We start from the raw sequence: 22,808 nt of genomic DNA on the forward strand, positions 1-22,808 counted from the left end.
TGGACCCTCATTTAAGACTAAAAACATCTTAACAACTTGTTAAAGTTTGGTAAGTTATGTAGGCAGCGTTCAGTTAAGTAATATGGATAAACCCTTACTCCAAAATAAGACTGGAGCCTCAGTATAAACTCTCATAAATGCAGTCTGTTGGGTAAAATTCAATTACACTGAAAATTTACTCTCTAAAGTCATTCTTTCTCTTTTGTTTTCCAGTATAAGTACAGAGACTTGACTGTCCAGGAGACAACCAGTGTTATTACTCAGTACAAGGACCTGAAACCTGTCATGGATTCATATGGTCAGCCTGTGCACGAGAAGATTCTTGTTGTTGAATTGCTGATGGTTTAGATATATTTAGTAGTTTGGGGAGTGGGGGGGAAGGGAGATGAAAAATTGAAAACATAATTTGGATTTCTCTTCTTCATATCTGACAGCAATACTTCCTTAGAAACACAGTATCTTCTAAAATAACCTCTGTTTTACCGACTGCCGAGAAGGGTTGCGTTTGTCACAGCTTGACTTTTTCACTCAGTGATGTCCTATCAGCAATCTCAGGACACCAACTGATATCTCACAAATTCAGCATTACTGTCACATAAAGATATTGTTAGAATTCTACTTAGAACTGTAAATCAGTGAGCAAATATTTCATTAAAAGTTAATTGTGGCAGTCCTGAAGAGTATGAAGTAAATGTAGTCAAGTATATAGAAGATGGGTGTGAGAGGTTTTCTGATGTGACAGTCACTGTTTGTTAACTATTTTAAAGGCTCTGAGTGAATTTGAGTGTTTTAGATGAAGATGAGGCTGAGGGCATGGTTTCACGAGATAGAGAGCCAGCATAGCTGCTGAGGCCATCCCCCTCCTGGTCACCGTTGTTTAACTGTCACCTGCGGGATTCCTTTGTGAGCTAATTCATATTCCTAATACATCATCAGAGACCGCATAATCTTCTGCTTTCTAAATTCTAAATCTGGGTTGGGAGGTATTAAGAAGGGACACAGGTAAAAGATAAATTAGTTTTAACATGAATAACTGCAAGCCAGCAGCTGTCAAGAGATAAGAATTCATGTGGTGACTGGAGAATCAAAAATGATAGTGAAAGGATTGTGGTTGGAATAGCGTACACGAGTTTGCGTAACGACAGCCATCAGATTTCCAGGTAGCTTTGAGCTGTAGCAAGAGCCCATTTGTGTTACCTACATTTCTCAGCTACCACCGAATGGCTGAGCACAGAACCACTGACAGAATACTGATATTACTTGGAGCAGCAAAATGAGCAACAAAAAAATAGTTACCTTGCTGTTGAGATAGTTTCCGTGTTTATGTTAATAATGAAATCTATGTCCCCATTCTACCTGCCTTGGCAGAATATTAGCACCAAAGTAATTATGTACAATAAGCTACATTTGAAGTATGACTAGAAACTTTCAAGTAAAATTAGGAAAATTAAAGCTTTACTGCCAGAAGTTGATTTACTTAGCCAAGAATAATCTGTTGGACTGAAAGTATGGGAAAACCCAATACAGCAACTCAGTAAATTGAGGTCAGGGTTCCTGTGCTGTTTGTGAACTGAGACTAAGATTTGGCAGGGAGTCGAGTGCTACGAATTTCTTCCTCTTCAGTGCAGTATTGTTTGGTTAAATTACCTTTACTGGTTATGTAATAAATCCCTGTGGCCCAGTAATTTTCATTATTCTTGCTGACCTGTCTTTGGGGAAAGCATAAGGAATTCTTTGTAATCCTGAAATGAGGGCTGTTTTTTAAATGAAGTTTGAGTCTGTATTATCTTTGCAGCAATTTGTGTGACTTGCAGTCTGTATGGTTCCAGCATGTTTTTCTTGGTCTGGGAATGAGGAAACAGTTTTATATGCAGTGAAGGTAGTTTGACAATAATTAATCATTAATTTTTCAGAAATATGTTATTCATAAGTTATCTGATTATAGACAATCATTTGCTAGTCCATAAATGTGCAAGAGCAGAACCTTTCAAGATGAGTTTATATGCTAATGAATACATGGGGTATAATCAGAACAGGGATTAATGTAGCAAATATGTTTGTTTTAAAAATACTGTTTGTTCCCTTTCAGTTTTTAACGATGGCTCGTCTAGGGAGTTGATGAGCCTCAGTGGAACCATTCCTGTGCCTTACAGAGGTATGCATTTGTTATGATTATCATCACCATCACTGTTTTCCCAAATTACATCAAAAACTATTTAGATTTGTCCTGGTTTAACTTCACTACTTCAGTGATGTCTACTTTTTTGAAATACTTCACTTGTCCAAAGTGTAATCCTTTAAAGAAACTGTTCCCTATTATTGCTGTGGAATAAAGTTGTAATGTTTCTTCAGTCTTGTGTGGCTCTGTAACATCTCTTTTCGTGCAGTACTCCATGTTTTTCAAGTTTCTCAATTGAATGAATTTATTGCTGCAGCTAATGGTAATTCAGATTAGAGTCTAGTAATGTTGCACTGTAGAACAAATATTAGTGGTAAATTATTACTGGAAATCAATGTTAAATTGCTCTAAAAAACGTTGAGTTCATGGCCTTATTGTGAGATCTTTGTTGAATGTTATTAGTGGATTTCGGCTTCTGACCGTGCAGTTGAATTTACTGGGTTTAGGAGTTCTTTATAAATCTGGATACAAGAGGATAGTCGAAGAGTTGGAATAACTTTTTAAATCTTTCAAAATATCTTTTCTAGGTAACACATACAATATCCCAATTTGCTTGTGGCTGCTGGACACCTACCCTTTCAACCCCCCAATTTGTTTTGTTAAACCCACTAGCTCTATGACAATAAAAACCGGGAAGCATGTTGACGCAAATGGAAAGATATACCTTCCTTATCTGCATGAGTGGAAATATGTAAGTATGGGGAACTTGAAATTCTTCAATTGCCCAGTTCTGAATTCCTTTAGATAGTTGTATCATTTTTAACAAAACCCATAATCCTCTTCGAGATCTTAAGCCATTTCTTACATGAAAAAACCTGCTTATTATTTGTAGCGTCTTAAAGTTGAAGATGTTGCATTCTATTGCCCAATTAATTGCATTCTTAGTTACAGTTTGTCTGCTTAAACAGTGCAGCATAAGCATCCTTCTCTGGCAGAGCACTGATATGAAGTTCTGTGAGATAAGAATATTTACAGAAGGGAAATTATAAATTCTGTTAAAACATCTCTGGGCTTAAATTAATCTTAGTGACTGAAATAGACTTGTATGAGCACTTGGACTTCCTTACGTAGACATTGCTGGAGGCTGCCAGTATATGGATGCATTTGCTTTACCAATAAATACAGGCATTAAGCAGTACAGGCCTCATAGAAGTTGTGACCAGAACAGACTTGTAAAGAAGATAAACTGCTGACAAGGTCAGAAGAATGGTACAAGATGCGTAGTTCTGTAAAAAGTGATTAACAGCAATAAATTTATTAAGCATGGGTAGTTCAGCACTTGCATGGTAACAGTGGAAAATGACTCCCAAGATCAGGATGCAGGTCTTGCACAAGCAAGAGGATCATCTACAGAAGTCATTCAGGTTGAGAGGTTGGTAAAAAGAAGTGAGTGGATTATAGAGCTCAGAAAGTTTGCGAACTGGATATTTAATCTGGTGCTGTATTCATGATGCTTGTCCTTATTTTGGCGAAATGAAACCATGCCTGTATTAAATGTAGTTATAAAACAAGAAGCCTCGTTTAGCTGTATTTGAAGGAGGTTTGTACCACTCCTTAGTGGGTTAGGATGTTTTTTCTATTGAGCTATTCTGAACCTGAGCAAGAACCATATACTGTATGACATTGAAATATCTGAAAACTTAGTGGGCTGTACCTTCTTCATGTTGGAGAGTGGATGTAAGTTTTTACAAAATTATTATAATCCATCATTGCACAGTCATCTTCATTCATTTGTTGCCCTGCAGTTGATAGGGAACCATGTATTTTCCGGTTCATTTTTAGCGTAAATGGCTTTTGAGAGCTGATGAAGTGGCATAATTTGTTTATTATGGTCTGTTAGCGAAATCATCAACTTGTGATTTGCTTACCCTCACAGCCCCAGTCAGACTTGCTAGAACTGATTCAGGTCCTGATTGTTGTCTTTGGTGAGGAACCTCCAGTCTTTTCACGGCCGACCGCCTCATCAAGCTACCCACCATACCAGGCAACAGGCCCACCCACTGGTAAGTGGTCAAGGCTGCTAATTTCTAGAAATACTCATGTTAATATTCCGAAGTGATTGTTGCTCTGCGTAGTTTGCCAACACATGATGGATTCTACTCTAGAATGACTTTCTGTACTGCTGGCTAATTTACCTCTGCTGTACTTGACCTTTTTGAACTATATTGGAAAAATATATCTGGTGTTTTTGGCTTTTGGAAGGAAGAGTCAAGTTTGTATTTAAAAACAAACAAACAAAAACCAAACCCCACAAAAAACCCAACCAACCACAAACCCACCCACACAAATGCCCCCCAAGCCCATCAAAACAACTAGTAACATACCAACTTTCAGAGATATCCTTAAAAAAGAGATTATTCAGATAAACTCTTTGTATCTTCTCTTTTTTATTCTGATACTAAAGTCCATCTGTTAAGTTTCCTGCAGCTCTTGATTTCGTAAGCAAAAGCATACTGAGTGTCTTCCCTGTGCCCACACTCCTGTGGGGTCTTTTTTAAAAATTACTTGTTTAATAATTGCTGGCTGCATATGACTACAACCTGTCTTGTGATTTTTCGTTCTTCTCTGCTGATTTGGCACTCTGACTTAGTACCTATTCTTATTTTCTTGCAACAATTCTCCAACTTCTATTTATTTAAACTTGTGGAGGCATCTTATTTTGAAGACTGGGGTTAGGTGAATGAGGGGAAGAAGGGGAGTAGGAAACTCCTATAATTTCCAAGAGGAGGCTGGATTGGGTGGGGAAAAAACCCTGGTAAAGTAGATCTGCTCAGGCCAAAGATTGGAGCAGGAGGGGAGGGGGAGCGGACAGCTGCAGGTTGTTTAATGGTGGTGTAACAGTTCTACCTTAATTTCATGGTAGGGTAGCTGTATTTGGGGTGTTACATTTTACTGTATTTTTAAGGCTGTGTCTGGCTTTTGTTGAAATACGGGTTTTATTGGATCACAGTGTTACACCTGAAAAGCTGAAGTACTATTGATTACAGTTTCCAGTGGAAACCATGTTTAACAAGGTCTTAGGTTCTTGATGCGTGAGAAAAGGGGTAGCAGACATAAACGGGACCATTAGGGATAGTTGGCTAAAGGTGTGTGTTTGGGACTTGTTAGCTTGTCCAGTGCCAGCCTGCCTGTAAGAGCACCAGGTGATTCTGCTGTTCTGACTTTGCAAGAACAGCGGGTGTCAGTACCAGCACAGTGTTTGTGGAGACCGTGACCTGTATTATCTGTAAGGAAGGACCACTGATTGGAACACACTTGATGACTCTTGTAGTTGCTCAGTGCTGGCACAGCTGAAGTAATTTTAGTGGAAACTTTTCAGGATTTTCATATTGTTGATAGCTGCTTAGTTTTACTAGGGTAACCAGTTTTCCCATATTTTGCAGACATCTAGGTTTGGGGTTTTAAGTTCTCGATATACTTTTTAAGAAGAAATGAAGCCCTTTTTAAAAATGGAATAATTTAAAAGCATTCAAGGATGAAAATAGCTTGGCTCTTCAAAAAACAAAGTTACTTGATGTAGTAGTCCTAAAATGACAAGCAATGTGGAATGAATAGATTCAGAATATAATTTTTATAATAGAATTGTCAGATTTCTAAGAAGAAACTTGAAAGCGCTAAGACTGCTAAAGCCTTAGACATTTGTATGTGCTGATACAAATTTGTGAAAGTGTAACTTCTAAATAGCAGAAATTCCTGGATAAGAACGTGGTTGGATTGCTAAACAGCTAATCAACTGTTGTGAAGCCTAGCTGCTCTGGAGGTGCTGCCTAGATTATACACTTGTTGCTTAGTGAGTAGAGAACACTGACTGCATTGGAGAGGTTAGTTTCTTTTCAAGCTCTCACATGAAAAGTGGAGACAGCTCTTCAGGTGTGTCATCTTTAATAACGGGACTTTTTCGTTCTTTAGCTCCTGATACTTTTTCTTACGTATCCACATTTTACTTGGTGCAACTGCTCACACATTTTTAAGTCAATATCCATTTTTATCCATGCTGTGGTTAGTTAAATGGTGATTAAAAAAAATGCAGTGGAAGGTGTTCTAGGTATTTCTTCTAAGGAATGTGTAACTGACTTCAATTACAACTCTCATACTCCCCCTCCAGACAAAACACTCTGGAGAATACTGTAACCACAGTTGTTAGGTAGAGGTAGAATCTTCAGAAATGCACAGTTTACCTGCGTTTTGTGAAAACGTACTTGGATACAGAAAGGAATCTTGAACTGGTCGGTACATGGAGGGAAGGTCCACTGCAGTTTATCCCTTTACATGAGAGGAAGCAGCTGCCGTGGTCAGCTGGCGCTGAAATAGCGCTCAGCAAACATCTGTATCCCTCTGGCCGAGCTGCAGAAGTGCAGCAGGGGAAACGTCTGGGAACGTCGTGAGACGTGGTCGTGGCAGAGGATGCAGGCTGCACGGTTTTGAGGGGATTTTGCCACGGAATGACTTCTCTTGCTCTTGTTGTTTCATTGGGTTAGACTGTACTCAGTGTTCAGTAATGTTTTGAAAGCATCTTACTGCAGCTTAATATATATTAAACTTCTAAAAAGTAAAAATAAAAATAATTATTTTATTTAGCTTCCTATGTGCCAGGCATTCCAGGTGGAATATCTGCCTATCCAGCAGGAAGCACTCCAAACCCGAGGTAAGAAACCCTTTAAACCATCATCGTTTACACAGTAGGCAGTTTCACGGAATAGTATGTAGTTTCAGTGGGATTTTCTTACGGTATATTTGTTACATAATTATTGTGCTAGCAGGTGTTTGGTTTTTTTTAAATTGAGGACTGACTTCTTGTCAATAGCCAAAGGGAAAGTTTGGAGCTTGGGGTCCTTGGATCCCAGAAACCTTGAGAAAGGATTAGCTTTCTTGGTGTTGCTTGCTTCAGATACAGTATATGTATTTTGAAAATTATTACCTAACTCCCAGGTGTTACCTTGCTTCACTCATATACCTTACTAGTTTTTATAAGGTTGGTGAGTTTACAAGATACAGAAAGAAATGGACAAGTTGGAGTTTTTTATTAGCCTTGTTCATACTGTGTGGGGTAGTCAGCAGCTGAAAACATTCAACAAAACAATTGCTGAATTAATACAAACCTTGACTCGACATAAATGTGGACTTAGTTCAGAGCACTCTAAGAGAATTTGAAGGGCACAGAGTTATTTTAAAAGCTTTTTATTAATATAAACCACTTTTTCTTTAAGTGTATTATATGGTAGTTTGGAATAAAGCTTTTCCAGAAGACTTGCAGTCCTGTCTTAGCAAATTTTGGTGCTATTTGCTGCCTCCTAGTGTGTACCTACATTTTTTCACATCATAATTAATTCTTTTCATTATTAATATCTTTATGTCCTGGTTTTGTGTTAGGAGTGTGTGAGGAGTTGCTCTAATATGTAACATTTTGATTAAAAAAAATAATACATTTAAGACCCTGTAAGCATTAGGAAGATTAAGTGTTACGTTTTAATAAATGAAAAAGGGGGATTTTGGTTTGTTCTTACGGCAAGTTTTTTCTTCCTAAATACATTTATTAAAGTGCTCTTAATGTTTGTACTAAAATTAATAATAGAACAACTGTATGTAAAATAATACAGTTTATGAATGAACAGAAATTATTGAGAACTATTAAATTTGCAGTTATCTGAAGAGGCACTGGGTGCTTATTTTTTACATGTTTTCTTGGGCCATTTTGTTTACTTAGAGCTATGGCTAATGCTCTGCTGTATGCGGGTGTTTGTCAGTGTAGTACTGACTAATGTGAGTCCTTATTTCAGCTGACAGTAAATGTATTTCAGAAAGGTGTTGTAGACTGTGGTATTACGTGTCGTTTCGCAATAGGTTCAGTGAACAAATGCTCTTGCTTTCCTTCATCCTTCAGAGCAGGGCTGAGAACTTCTAGAGGAGTTTCATCCTTCATAACACTTCTAGGTTTACATCAAGCGTGTTCAGCGGCCAACTCATTCACTTTTCTCATATTAAAAATTACTAAATTGAAATTGCTGTTTGTGATTTTGTAGCTAGAAGGATTTCTTTGGGATACTTCTGGGGTTTCATATGGCAAGTTAGAAATTGCATGGCAGTATTAACAGACTGAAGATAATTTGGAGTGATCCAAATGCTTGGTCAGGCAATAACTAGATAGGGTTTCAGATAAAATGATATCTTCTTCAGTCATACCAGAAATACGATTTGTGAAAGAGGTTAATGTGAACAGGAGAAGAGGAAAAAGTGTAACTTGGCCTGCAGTCTAAACACTTTATTATGTAAGCAAATGTTGAACATGGTGACATAAAGATAATAGATGTGGATGATGTTTTACAAACATTTATGTAACATTAGTGTATCTTTCTTTGTCAAAACAGCTACCCAAGCTATCCTCCTTACCCGGGTGGTGTTCCATTTCCAGCAACCACTAGTGTTCAGTACTACCCTTCCCAGCCTCCTGTCACTACTGTGGGTGAGTAGCTTTGAAAGGATTTCTCTGAAGTGAAGCTTCTCTCCATAACTGATAGGTAAAGAAAGAAAATGGAAAAAGGAATGTGTTGTTCTTAATCTGACCTTACAAAGTATGGATCTTGAATTTTAAAAGTTACTCAAATGAAGAATAAAATACTGATGCCCTTCACCTTATGTTTTATTCTGTTGGGAACTTGGCAAATTCCTGGGTTAGTGCAATGTTAATATTTTGAAGAACACTGACTGTAAATACATTAAAGTTTTTTCCCCTCACCCTTTAACTGTAGGTGATTTGTGATTGCCTGCGTTACTCTTTTCACGGTTGTGGTTTATAAAAATGCTTGTACTCATTGAATCATCTACTGAACTCATTTTATTCTTTATTTATACTTTCTCTACTCCAAAAATCATAGCTGCCTGAAGCAGAGATTTCCAATGCGTTTGGAATGGGCTTCATTTTTATTGTGACTCTTCTCCAGCCTCTTCACTGTTGCTTCTTTATGGACCCTACTTGTTGCTTCCTTCTTTCTTTCCTTCAGCAGCCAGATCTAGGCTATGAACCTGTATCTTTCCCCAGTTGGCCGCTCTGCGGCCCTTTGCTGGCAACATAGCACTAGCTTGGTTTCTGCTCTTCACCTCACTGTCAGTGTATGTTAACAGATTGGGAACCGGTGGTAAAGGTCATCTAGGTACGTAGGAAGTTGCTGTAGGTAGTTTCCAATTGGATGATAGTCCTCGTGGATCAGTTGCATGGTAAGGACGTAGACTCTTCCGTGACCCTGTTCAGAGTACCAATCACTTGTACTCTCGTGCACCCATAGGTTCTTCATTTGATGTGTGAACTCCCAGCTAGTTGTACACACTCTTCCCTCCAGAACTGTGTGTATTTTGTAATTTTCATTTGCACGCACGGGGACAAAGCAAGTTCACTGCTTGGAAAGGACAGACAGATGCTTCTACTTTACTCTTAAACTATTTGAGGAGTTGTTCTGTTGTTACAGAATTTAAAAGCAGCATTACATTGTATGTTGTATTCTTCTTGTAACTTATCCCATCCTTTGTGTCCAAGTTCTTTCAGCCTTCTGAACTAGAAAAGCCTTCTCTTGAAAGCTGTTGGCAGTTCTGGTGGTCATTTCCACTCCGAGGCGACGTGTCTGCCATGCACACTGCGAGAGAGCTGCTGTCCTGTTTAGGTAGCTCAGACAGTACTCGGCGTTGGGGGACTGCAGTCGGGTCCGTGAGAATCCGTGGTCTCCACTGCCTGTTGTCTGGGGGGTGATAAGAAACTTTCTAGGGAACAACAGCTTTTGCAGCATCTTTCTCCAACAGATCCAGTTTTGCTTTTATGTAGTAGTTAATTTAAAATATATGTATGTCCTGTTTAATTTCTTACCCTCATTTTCATGCCCAGTGAAGATGAAGAGAGGTGGAATATCTGCCAAATATAGAAGGCTCAAGTTCTGAGTTAGATCGTCGATGCCAGATTTTGCGGTGGCAGTTGAATGTTGGATGGGTTCATTTGGTGCAGCTAGGTGAAAGTCATACAGCTGTTACACATAGCTTAACTCTTGTGCCCAATGAAATGCAAACATGTCTCTAATCATCCACTCTATTTACAGTACTGCTTGGGGTTTTACAGTACAGTATTGGGTTTTTTCATATCAACTGAAAATGCTTATTTCCTGTACAGATTGTTTGGCTATGGTTTATTGTGATCATTTATTTAGGACCATATCAGGTGCTCCAATTTCACAGTTTTGTGGGGGTGGTGATGGGGTGTTTCCCATAGTGAGCTTAGTTTGAAGTAAATGAAAATGCTTGTTTAGAATACCTTAAGTTTTTAGTAATAGCTGGTGGTCAAGTAATCCTCCAGGCTTTTTCTTTCTGTTCTGTCATGTGCCATTCATTACTTTTCTGATGCAGTTCCTAGTTTGATGATTCTGTAAGGTCATTTCTGAAACCAGACTCTGCCTGGTAAAGGTTAAGGGTTTCAGTGCTTGGTGGATTTAATGGCTATGTGCCATAAAATCTTCCCGAAGCTGGGCTAATTATGGAAGTGACAGAAAATGCTAAGGGTTCATGCTCTTTAAGAAGATATGTAAAATCAAATTGAGCTGTATTAAAATAATCCTTTATATGTTCAAAGACCTCTTTCCTACCTGTTGGAACTACTGTGTGTACTTTGATTGTGTTAGGTGTGTTGTGGTTTTTTGGTGTTTTTCTCTGTCCTGCTTTACTGATAAAGTGAGCATTGTATAAAATCTTCCAGAGTGGAGGGTGTGGAACTGCTGTCTTGTTCTGACTTTGCGTTAGCGAATAATTCATCACATAAAGTACACTCAGTGAAATTATGCTAATGCTGTTGTTTAAGAGAAATTGGACCTTTGGTTTTTGATTAGGAACATGTGTATTTACAATTGGCTGATTTAAACAGGAAGTCCTAAACAGTGAATAAACTCTTTGTCCCAGGTAGTCTGACTAACTTGGTTTAAGTTTCACTTCTCAGTGTGGAAAGTACTGTTCTTTTTTCCTTTTCATAAGAAGTAGCAATGATGAATTCATGGATTTGTGTTTATGGTGTCATTTGACAGCTGCAGTTGCCGATTGTAATAGTAGTTAATATGATAATTTTCAATATGTGGTTAACTGGCACCAAAGTGAATTGCTTGAGCCATAACTAAATCAGATCAATTGTTGGACATGTATATTTTCATAAGTCTATCTTTGTACCAGTTGATTAATATTTCAATCTCTTTTTTCCAATAATAATTAGCTTATTAAAAAAAATAATTACGCATGGTCTGGTGCAATTTGTTTGTTTGTAAAGTGCTCACATTGATAATTATAAAAATTTGATGTTTTCTTAATATTAGAAGAATTTGGTGGATTAGTAAGCATGATGTGCATCTTCCCAGGTTATTTGCATAGCTTTATTTTTCCACATATCTGCCTTGGTGTGGGTTTTGTGGACAGGAGTAGAGTAAAAGGCATAGGGAAGAGACATGAATTTATGCAGTCTTGTTCTGTTAGCAGCAGAAGTCCCAAAAATCCTCTGGATGTCTTAAGGATTCTGAAGTGTGCAGTCCTGTCAACAACAGTTTGTATTTGTTAGAGTAACAATGCCAACAGACACTCCAAATATAATGTTGGGGTTTTTTAATTACGATGATAATTTAGTGTGCTTGAACATATCTATACACCATATTGATGAGCATTTCTCTCTCTGCTTTTTAATCTTCTAATAAATGTGTCTTGTTAAAGTAAGATTACCTCAATAAAAAACTGTTCTGTATTAGAATCCTAGAATCACAGAATGGTTTGTGTTGGAAGGGACCTTAAACCCCATCCAGTTCCAATGCCCCTGCCATGGGCAGGGACCCCTTCCACTAGACCAGGTTGCTCAAAGCCTCATCCAGCTTGGCCTTGAACACTTCCAGGGATGGGGCATCCACAGCTTCTCTGGGCAACCTGTCCCAGTGCCTCACCACCCTCTCCGGGAAGAACTTCTTCCTGATATCTAATCTAAACCTCCCCACTTTCAATTTAACCCCGTTCCCCCTTGTCCTGTCACTACAGGCCCTTGTAAAAAGTCCCCCCCAGCTTCCTTGTAGCCCCTTCAGGTACTGGAAGGTGCTATAAGGTCTCCCCAGAGCCTTCTCTTCTCCAGGCTGAACAAGCCCAACTCTCTCAGCCTGTCCCCATAGCAGAGGTGCTCCAGCCCTCTGATCATCTTCGTGGCCTCCTCTGGACTCGCTCCAAGTGGTCAATATCCTTCTGATATTGAGGGCTCCAGAGCTGGACGCAGCACCCCAGGTGGGGTCTCAGAAGAGCTGAGTAGAGGGGGAGAATCACCTCCCTCAACCTGCTGGTATTAATGCTGATCATCTTACTGCCTTCCCACATCTGCCCTAGGATGGCTGAATGATAATAATTGCGAAACCAGTGGGAAAGGTTAGATCATATTGTAGCTTTTTAACCACTGGTTTTAAAATACTGTCCAGTATTTTATCACTTAAACAGACCCTGCTGTTGATCTTTTTCACTGAAATTATTATTGTTAGCTTAGTGTTCATGTATTTTTATTAATTGTGGGGAAAAAAAAGTAATTGCAAGCCTCAAGACAAGTACCTGTAGGCAAAGTCACTGTCTCAAGCCAGCCCCAGCTGTTACATAACTGTGGCTGAATACATGCGTCCATTCATTCCTATAGAGTCTACCAGAAACTTACTATTCTTTTAAAGACTCAGACTAACAACTTTGTAGACTTTTGGAGAAATGGCCAGCCCATTTTTAAATTAATGGAAGATGTGGATATGGGAATAATAAAGTAAACAAATGGATGCATATTCTTAAATTTACATGTATACATCTTAATGTGTTTTATTTCACTGTGGTCTCTTCACTGCTTCTGAAAATTATTATGAAAACCAGTTTGTTTTACTGTCTCACATTGCTAAAGTACATACGGCAAGTTAGCCACTTCTGTTTGTTTTCAAACTGGCTTATTCTGAAGCTAGTGCAGAATAGAGTTAATGTTATCCTTGTGAATTTTCTTGTGCAGGACCCAGTAGAGATGGAACTATCAGTGAGGATACCATCCGAGCTTCCCTTATTTCGGCAGTCAGTGATAAGCTGCGATGGCGGATGAAAGAAGAAATGGATCGTGCACAAGCTGAACTCAATGCCTTGAAAAGGACAGAAGAGGACCTGAAGAAAGGGCACCAGAAACTGGAAGAGATGGTAACTCGCCTGGATCAGGAAGTGGTAAGCTGAGATGAAACACTGCTCTGTATCTGAGTATTCCTAGTAGTGAATAGAAGCATGTAATTAATTCATTACTAAACATGACAGAAATATCAAAGCTCCCAGTGTATTGTTTTTCACATATATAGTCTCCTTCCCAGTTGAGGTGCTTGTGTTCAGATGGAAGCAGGTCAGAAGTAGCAGTGACCGTAAGACGGATTGTCCCGCACGTGTCTTACAAATGTCACTCCTCAGCAGTAGAGGAACAGTATTATTTTTCCCCATCCTCCCTGTGAAAGATGTCAGTGGTTTGAGATTATTTCACAATTGTGTCTTAGTTCCTGGATAACAATGTGTAACAGCAGCATTGGAGAACGTTTCAGTGTCTTGGTGCAGAGACACGGATTTTACTCACAGCCTCCTTGTATAACCTGCAGACTTTTCCTTTCCCACATGGAGTCTGTCCTACTCAGTATGCTCAGAAATTCCTGCAGTTTTTCATTAAGTCCTGACATACTCTGCTTAGTCTATCTGCTCCCTGTGTTACTGCTCGGGAGTAAGGTTTTGGGATTGATGGTTTCTGAAACCAGCTCAATGCTCAGATATGGTTTCTAGAAAATAATTGGAAATTATTAATAATGAGTAGGGAACAGGGGATACCATTCTGTCACTGTATAAATCCAGGATGTGCCCACTTCAAATGTAGCGTGTAATTCTAGTCTTTCCTACCTCCGAAAGAAAGGACATCATGGACCTGCAAGCGTTTGATGCAAAGGCAGGAAGGGTGATCCAGCATACCACACAGCTTCCGTATAAAAAGTGGCTAGGTTAGGACTTCAGTCTGGGAACAGAGGGAGCAGAATATGATAATAGTCTGTACGGCTTTGAGTGACAGAAGGAAAAACACAGTGGTGTACAGTCTTTAGTGTGTTAGCTGTGGGACATAAAAATATCAGGAGGCACATTCAAAAGTAGCACAAGGAGGTACGTCTTGTACAGAGGCAGGTAGTTACAGCTTCCATTACTGGGTAAAGCCAGCATAGTTTGTTCCCTGTCAATACAGTTAAGTGTTTGTTTGAGGCATGCTCAGGAAACTTCATAGAATGATACAATGGTTTAGGCTGGATGGGACCTTAAAGATCATCTAGTTCCACCCACCCTCCACTAGACCAGGTTGCTCAAAGCCTCGTCCAGCCTGGCCTTGAACACTTCCAGGGATAGGAAGAATAGGAACTTAACTCCACCAGACACATTTGCAAAGAAAATATTTATTTTGACTTCACTTTTATTATCTTTAGCTAGTTTAAATGGTTATTTCCTGATGCGGCAACTTCAAAATACTTAGACTGTTAGCATGCCTCCTCTGTAGTTATAAATTGGTGATGGATTTACTTCATCTAAAACAGCCTTTACCTTTTTTTAAAATGGAAGAATCCAGAATCTACAGATTGGTAGGTATTTCTTTTGTAAAAATCATAATAGAGATAGGTAGAGAAGTAGAGATTCAACTGGTGTGTCAGTTATCATTATTCAGTTATACTGGCATGTGTTACAAGGAGACAGTCAGCTCAGGAGACCTAAGAAATAAACATCTTAATTGGTTTTAGGCTGAAGTTGACAAGAACATTGAACTTCTCAAGAAGAAGGATGAGGAGCTCAGTTCTGCCCTAGAGAAAATGGAAAGTCAGTCAGAAAATAATGACATAGATGAAGTTATTATTCCTACGGCACCACTTTACAAGCAGATCCTGAACTTATATGCAGAGGAAAATGCAATTGAAGACACCATCTTCTATCTTGGGGAAGCACTGAGACGTGGAGTGATAGATCTAGATGTCTTCTTAAAGGTAAGATTCTTGGGATGCTCTTGCGGTGTGCATTTTAAATGTGTTTAAATCCTTTGAACTCTTTTGTTCAGCTGAGTAGTGATTTCTTCAGTAAAGAGGATCTTGTAAGAACATGAATACTTACGTGTTGAAACCCAAGTTTTAAGAGAGGCATATCAGAATTAAGATAAAAGACCAATTTTAAAAGCATTATAGAGGTGAAGTCATTTACTATTAGATGGGTGCAACAGTGTTAACATAGGCTTTCCACTGGGCTTCCATCCTAATTCTGGAGAAACGGAGGGAGATTAGAGTATTCAGACCACTTCTCACTTGCAGTCTGTGGATGCCTCTGCTGAGACAGCCAGTGTTAGAATCATAGGAAAAAACAAGCCAGCTAATTCTGCATCTCTAGCAGAGACCTTCTTGGACACTTTGCTGTCCTTAATGCTCAAATTTTTCCTAGTGTCTGGTCTAATAAATCAGTTATTTTGAACTGACGTGCACGGTGATGGCACATGAAATAAAAACAGATCTATTGTTATTTTGAAAAGATGAAAAACCCTTTTTGATGTTGAATAAAGCTACACCAAATGTATGTGTCAGGTAAAAACATACTGTAGTGATTGCGTTTGGGTAGCCATCCTCAAGCCATTTTAAGCCAAGAAAATGGCTAGAAAATTGGCCTAATTAGGCTAATTAGGAGAGTAATGCATTTTGTGTTTCCAATCCTGTTTGGGTCATGGAATGTGTCATGCTTTGTAAATTTGTATTGCAATATAAGTTCATGTCAAGACTTTCCCACTAGCCAGCTGTTCTTATTCCTCGTTTCTGCAGCACGTACGTCTTCTGTCTCGCAAGCAGTTCCAGCTGAGGGCGTTAATGCAGAAAGCAAGGAAGACTGCTGGACTCAGTGATCTCTACTGAATTCTCAGGCTTTAACTGGGAAGTTAGGCTTCCTTACGAAGCAGCCACTCCCTCGATACTTCTCTTAATCAGTAGGTGCCCAGAATAAGTTATTACATCATTCAAGTGTAAGATATTTTGAATCAATAATATATTTTCTTTTTGGTAAAGACTAGCTTTTATTAATGCACTTTCTATCTCCTGTAATCTTTGTGCTGGTGGACTTACGCTGAATAAAACTCGTTGCGTATTTTCTTCCTCTACAGAGCTGTGTGCGATGTGCTTTCTTTACACACAGGCCTGGCTTAGGCGGTGTCAGCTTAACCAGGGCTTTCGCTTTACCTCTGAGATCTGGAAGGCGTTTTAGTGTCCTGAACAGGAAGAATTCACGTTGCAGTGTAACTGACCTTTGTTATGACGGTGAGAGCTGAAAACTCAAAATCTCAAGGCCCTGCTGCTTGCCCTGGCTGTTGGCATCGGAGGAGTGTTTTCATGAAGTAAGCTTTAACTGCTACACTGACTTGTCTGTTCTGCCATCGCAGCCAGGCTGGAGTACACCTTAGGGAGCCTCAAGAAGCTTTGGTGTATGTTTTCCCACTAGAAGATGCTGGGCAAGGAAAGGCTGCTGGATTTGGTGGTGTGCTGCACACCGGAATGCGACAGGAAGCAGGGGTTCTGGCTGTGTTAGCTGGGACAGAGCTCACAGTGAGGAGCCTGTTAGTTAAACCCCGCACTGGCTGCAGAGTACAGTATGTCGTACAGATGTGTGGGGTTTGTGTGGCAGGGGAAGGGCTGCAGGGCTGGCCCCTGTGAGAAGCTGCTAGAAGCTTCCCCAGCTCCAAGTCAGACTGACCTCTGGCCAAGGCCAAGCCAATTAGCACCTTTGTGATTGACATATCTAAGAGGCGACAACAGAGGGAGCCTGCAGTGGAGAGAGGAGTGGGATGAGAGAGACAACTAGGCAGACACCAAAGTCAAGGAGGGAGGAGGTGCCTGGAGCAGAACGTCCCAGCAGCCCATGGTGAGAGGGCAGGCTGTGCCCTGCAGAGCACCCCATACTGGAGCACAGGGGTGGTTGAAGGAGGCTGTGGCTCCGTGGGAAACGTGTGCTGGGGCAGGCTGCTCCTGAAGGACTGCACCCCACAGAAGGGACCCACGCTGGAGCAGTTCATGAACTGCAGCTGCTGGGAAGAACTCATGTTGGAGAAGTTCATGGAGGACTGTCTCCCGTGGGAGGGACCCCACGTTGGAGCAGGGGCAGAGTGTGAGGATCCTCCCCCTGAGGAGGAAGGAGCGGCAGAGACAACGCGTGATGAACTGACCACAACCCCCATTCCTCGTCCCTTTGTGCTGCTGGAGGGGAGAAGGTGGAGAAATGGGGAGCAAAGCTGAGACCGGGAGGGATGGGGGAAAAGTGTTTGTAAGATCTGGGTTTCTCTCATTATCCTACTCTGATTTGATTGGTAACTAATCAGATTGATTTCCCCCACACACAACAGTCTTGTCTGTTCTGCCCGTGACCATAACCGGTGAGTGATCTCAACCCATGACCCATTCCTTGTATTTTCTCCTCCCCATCCCATCGGGGGGAGGAGTGAGCGGCTGCGTGGTGCAGAGTTGCCGGCTGGGCTCAAACCATGACTGTAGAGCACCTCCCAGCTTAAGAGTGCTGTCGGGATTCATGGCGCTGCTCTTGTCACCACAGCTGCTCTCCCTCTCCATTTGCTTTTGTAAGCTGCCTCGGCAAAACTAGCTGGAAAAACAAAGTTTCTTGGTCTCAGAGCGTTTGTCGTACAGCTTTTCGTGACCACTGGAGCTGAAGAGGAAGGAGCTCACATGAACATGCTGTGTGAGACTTCTTGTAGTGAGAAGTGTAAGTCCTGTGGGTCTTCTGAAACCTTTGAAAAGGGCTTCATACTCCAGCCACCTACGAGCGTTCTGTGCAGTCACTGTTGCTATGTGCTCTCTTTCCAGGTGTCCCTTTAGTGACACTGGATAGAAGGGAAAGCGGTATGGTAGCTACAGCTTCTCCTTTGTTGCTGAAGTTGCTTCACACGCACTTTCAGCTTACTTCCCAGAACAAAGTGTTTTAGAGTATCACCAGCTGCAGTCTGTATGAAAAGTCTGTCTCAGACTTAATCCTTACTTGGAGTAGCTCTGGTGGTGTTTCTCTGCGTGGCTGCTATTCCAGAGGTGCTTTTTTGTGCTTGACAGCAAACTGACTTTTTTGGATATCAGATATTGCTGTGGAGAGATTTCTTCCTCCCCACGTTCTTGGGCAGTCAGAGGTACAGCAGACGCTTCCCTTGTTGTACTGTTCCACTCCCCTAACGATATCAACAGAGCAGAGCCTGCTTCTTGGCATTAAGGTGGGAATCAAGTGTAAGTTAGGAGTTTTTAAATACTTCTGTTACTGTTTTTTTCATTCCTTCCTTGAGACTGTACCACGCTCACTACATAAATACCTGCAGCCCGCAACAGCGTAGCTGCACCCCTAATGTGATGACCCGACTGAGGTTCGAGTGAGTGGGACTGAGGAGACAGAATTGTTTGATTTGGATGGGTGCCAGGGGAGCTGCACTTTCAAGACAAAGCCCTGTCAGGAACAACAAGGAGACAGAAGTAACAGTTTGTGGTTTATTTGGTGTCGTGAGGAGACTGATTTGGATGGGTGCCGCACTTTGGAGACAAAGCCCTGTCAGGAACAACAAGGAGACAGAAGTAACAGTTTGTGGTTTATTTGGTGTCGGGGCTGGTACTACAGCTGGACAGTTGCCCTCTTGTTGCATACAGAAACCTTGGCATTTTTTAAACGTGCTCAGGACATGAACTTACAGCCAGGCTGATACAGTACACAAAAATACAGTTCTCTAAAAAAATATACACAAAAATTCCAAAGCAGTGTTAGGAAAATACATTTGGACCTACCAACAGTGATGTATTTAAGCTACTCAGCTGGCAGAGAAGGTTGGTCAATTGGCTTGACAATCCTTTAACTGCAAGAAGTGTGTCTTTGGTTTCCCATCGTGTAATAATTGGTTATGTATTGTTCTGAGCCAACATCAAAACAAGATGAGGAAAAGGCAAAGGGTTTTCTAGGCAGTGCTGCTTTGAATGCTGGATTTCTGTCACACCACTTCACTGTACAAGACTGACTCGGTTATCTAGCTCTGGCTAAGAACATGGGTGTCTGTGAACAGGGAAAACCCTAGGACAGTTTCCTAACGCTATCTTCAGGAAACTCATTTGTTCAGATTGGAGCTTTGTGTGTGTTCTAGCTGAGATACGTACGCTGAAAGATTTGACCTACTTGGAAAGTGCAACATAAGACAAACCACTAAACCCGTTAAGCTGCGAGGAGTGAACTGCTTGGGCAGATTCAAAACTGTAGTTCCTTCTGGATTCCCCAGAGCGTATCCGCACTCTTTCTCAATTTGTCCTCTTCCTCGGGTTTTAGGATCATCTTCACTACATCAGTGATGCCACTACTGCCCAGTACACAAGGAACACTTAGGAAGACATCTTCTTTTATTCCGTGCATGCCCTGAAAAGCAGGCAAGGATAGTTAGGCACAATTTGTGTATGTCTCTCTCTTTTATAGAATCTCCTATCAGGAAAACTCAACCAGTGTGGCTGAAATTAAGCTAGAAAGCTGTTCCTGTTCTTCAGAATTCCCAAGGTTTTTAGATCTCAGTAAGACGGAAGTTAGCAAAAAGGGGCAGCTCACCTTAACAACTGTAGAGATTGGGTGCACTCTTCTCAAATTCTTCATAATAGTTTCAGCTAGATCTGCCACAGAAAGGCCAATAGCCCATGATGTGTAGCCCTTCAGTTTGATGACCTCGTAGGCACTGCAGAGACAAAGTTACTCATTAGAAAACAAGTACCATCAACTGAGGTCCTTAAAAGTTTGTTAGCAGGGCTTTTGGAGGCACCTTAATCAATCCTGAGACATCAGCAGTTTGACGGATTTGCTGACAGGACTGAAACAAAGTCGGCAGTGAAGAATCCTATTTGCATTTTACACTGCTCTCTGCACTTAACTGGAAATGTGGAAGTTAAAGCACTTCCCTAATTTAAAGTTCACTAACCGTGAAAAGTTAACTCTGCCCAATCTACATTACTCCTTAAAACAGTATGTCTGCACCTTGCCATTTGTTTTGGGTTACTGTGATATTTATGTAACAGACACAGATACTGCAGTTCAGAGATGCTACAGCTCTTCATTTGTTTGGGGGAAAAAAAATTAGTATTTACCTCTCCACCACCTGCTTATGGACCTCCTTCCAGTGTTCCTTGTCTGCATCCGTTCCCAAGTCTGGATGAAGAGCCTTCAGGGAGACGCCAGCCACATTCACTCCACTCCAGACAGGTACTGAGAGTCACACATAGATTAGTTATCTCACAAGAAAACGTAATGTGAGGACAAAACTAACAGTTAACCTAAGATCTGGTTGGATTGATCTGCTCCACACATCACTATGATTTAGCTACGGCTTTAAATGCAGCATCACCTGTTGAGGCAAATCTCGATTGCGGGCTGAGAACCTGGGAGCCTATAAACACCTCCTATACACGATGCCACAAGGTTTGTCAAAGCAAACACCTAGGCAGTGTGAACTAATGTAATAGCAACCCTTATTCTGCAGAGGTTTCTCAAAGTAAGAGCTGATTCCAGAGGAGTCCTCCTGAGCGTGAGGAAGCAGGCAGTACTGCTCTGGGGCAGCTAGAGAAAGTACAGGTTAAGTAAGGAGAAAGTTTCTCTTTCTCCGGTCCTCTAACCATGCCTCTGCACTTCAACTCCTATATATAGTTGTTGAAGTAATCAAGAGATGCCAGTAACGACATCCGAGTGTCTGCCAGCAGGTCTGCTGCAGATCTTGGGGAGTCCCTTGCAGAGACATTTACCCTCTTGCTTCTTCAGTTTGGTTTTTTTTTGGAGAGTTATGGGAACAACTTAGCCTAGAAATGTTCAGCCTCCTCAGGTTACAGTAATGACCTTTTCCAGGCAGAGTAACTGGGGTCAAATATAGATCATCTAGGGTTACTTTGTGCAGCAGGAGGCTGAAAGCAGGACTTTCATTCCGAAGGTGCTGCAGTGCAAACATTTTTAAGCAACATTTTGCTGTATCTTTTGGAGGTGTTTCTTGCCAAATATCAGAAAAAGTTCTGTGTTAACAGCCAGCCAGATTTCACCCTTACCACTGGAATCTCCGTGCTCCCCAACAATCCATCCGTGGCAGCTCAGAGGATGGATGCCCAGTCTTTCTCCCATGAGGTGGCGGAAGCGGGCAGAGTCCAGATTGCAGCCGCTACCAATAACACGGTGTTTGGGAAAGCCGCTGATCTTCCAGGCCACGTAGGTCAAAATATCCACTGTAAGTAGAACAGGGAGGATAACAAGTGCCACTCGTGAGCAGGTTGATGATAACCTGGACAGTATCTTCTGCTCATCTGTAGGGATTTTACCTGCATGCTAGTTACATGGAACAGAGCATGAAGCAGTGCCCGTCGCCAGGCCCTGCGGTGGGCTAACACAGCTGCTGTTGGAAGGGCAGAACGGAGGCTGTTCATGCTACATGTGCAGTTACCAGCACCCCTCACTGTGCTAAAGATCACTTAAAAGGCAATTGAAGACCCAAGTTGGAGGGAACTTCACCTATTTCTTCATGCTACGCGTGCAGTTACCAGCGCCCCTCACTGTGTCCTGTGCTAAAGATCACTTAAAAGGCAATTGAAGACCCAAGTTGGAGGGAACTTCACCTATTTCTCAGAGGACCACCCTGCCGAGTGCAGAGATGGAAGGTGACACTTCTTACAACGTGGTTATGTGGTATTTTCTAAAAGCCTAGGCTTGGCGGTATCAGCATACTAGTGCCACCTTACTGAAGAAAACACTATTCTCTAAGCCAAATCCTCTTACTAAGGCAACACAGGACAAACCTGGGTTTGAGACAATGAGGAGTTTGCAGTCAGGACTGTATTTCACAACATTGGGAATGATGAATTTGAAGATGTTCACGTTGCGCTGGACCAAGTTAAGGCGGCTCTCTCCTTCTTGCTGACGGGCCCCAGCAGTGACAATGACCAGCTTGGAGTGTGCAGTCACACTGTAATCTGCAGACAAAAGGCTGTGTCAAACATGACTTCATACTACACATTGTTCAGAACAGGAGTTCTCAGTTCCTTTTAGCACTGATACCTAAAATTCTCAAGTTTGAGGGTGCAGAAACTCTCCTGGTAATTATTACCCTAGGCTTTGCTTCCATAGAAAGTTACATTTTCTTTAAGACTGTGGCTCACTGCCACAAGTGGCAACCCTAAGGGCATGTCAAAATCTTAATGTGCAGAACGTGGGTAGTGGTGTTCCATACTTCTCAGGCACGGATGGGTACAGGGGTAGCTGTTGGGCTAGCATCCAGCGCAACTGCTGTGTAGAAGAGGAAGAAGGCTATGCCCTCACTACCTACTCTACCTGCAGACACTGTAGCTGCCTGTTAACTAAGGTGTGAGGTGGCTAGCGTTTGCCTTAGTCAGGTTGCCACTAAACTTAAAGCCATCAGACACAGCCAAGAAGTAAGCAGTAATGCATTCAGGAGCTAACTGGCTGTGAAATAAAATTCTCCATCAGACACTTACAGCCAAGAAGTAAGCAGTAGTGCATTCAGGGGCTAACTGGCTGTGAAATAAAATTC

General features: G+C 41.3%; 2 protein-coding genes across 2 annotated transcripts; one reads left to right on the top strand and one right to left on the bottom strand.

Annotated features, from left to right (window-relative positions):
• The first annotated feature begins 217 nt into the window (after positions 1 to 217).
• TSG101 (tumor susceptibility 101) lies at positions 218 to 16,376 on the top strand. The gene is made up of 9 exons (XM_010148704.1): positions 218 to 298; positions 2,090 to 2,155; positions 2,707 to 2,870; positions 4,056 to 4,182; positions 6,758 to 6,824; positions 8,545 to 8,639; positions 13,200 to 13,402; positions 14,989 to 15,228; positions 16,045 to 16,376. The coding sequence occupies exons 1-9, from the start codon at positions 286 to 288 to the stop codon at positions 16,132 to 16,134; spliced, it is 1,065 nt and encodes a 354-aa protein (XP_010147006.1). The 5' UTR covers positions 218 to 285; the 3' UTR covers positions 16,135 to 16,376.
• Positions 16,377 to 18,835: 2,459 nt separating this feature from the next.
• LOC104504551 (L-lactate dehydrogenase A chain) lies at positions 18,836 to 22,244 on the bottom strand (the record flags this gene model as incomplete). The annotated part of the gene is made up of 5 exons (XM_010148705.1): positions 18,836 to 19,657; positions 19,841 to 19,964; positions 20,371 to 20,488; positions 21,316 to 21,489; positions 22,057 to 22,244. Coding segments are annotated over 5 exons (769 nt in total), but the record flags the coding sequence as incomplete, so codon positions are not given.
• Positions 22,245 to 22,808: the final 564 nt, after the last annotated feature.

This window comes from Eurypyga helias, unplaced genomic scaffold, assembly GCF_000690775.1.
Source record: "Eurypyga helias isolate BGI_N326 unplaced genomic scaffold, ASM69077v1 scaffold39133, whole genome shotgun sequence".
NCBI classification, from domain to species: domain Eukaryota; kingdom Metazoa; phylum Chordata; class Aves; order Eurypygiformes; family Eurypygidae; genus Eurypyga; species Eurypyga helias.

Excerpts from the sequence above, each read along its gene's own strand:
- TSG101 (XM_010148704.1), top strand. Across the intron at positions 2,156-2,706 it reads CATTCCTGTGCCTTACAGAG|GTAACACATACAATATCCCA; the intron begins GTATGCATTTGT and ends TATCTTTTCTAG. Across the intron at positions 4,183-6,757 it reads GGCAACAGGCCCACCCACTG|CTTCCTATGTGCCAGGCATT; the intron begins GTAAGTGGTCAA and ends TATTTTATTTAG.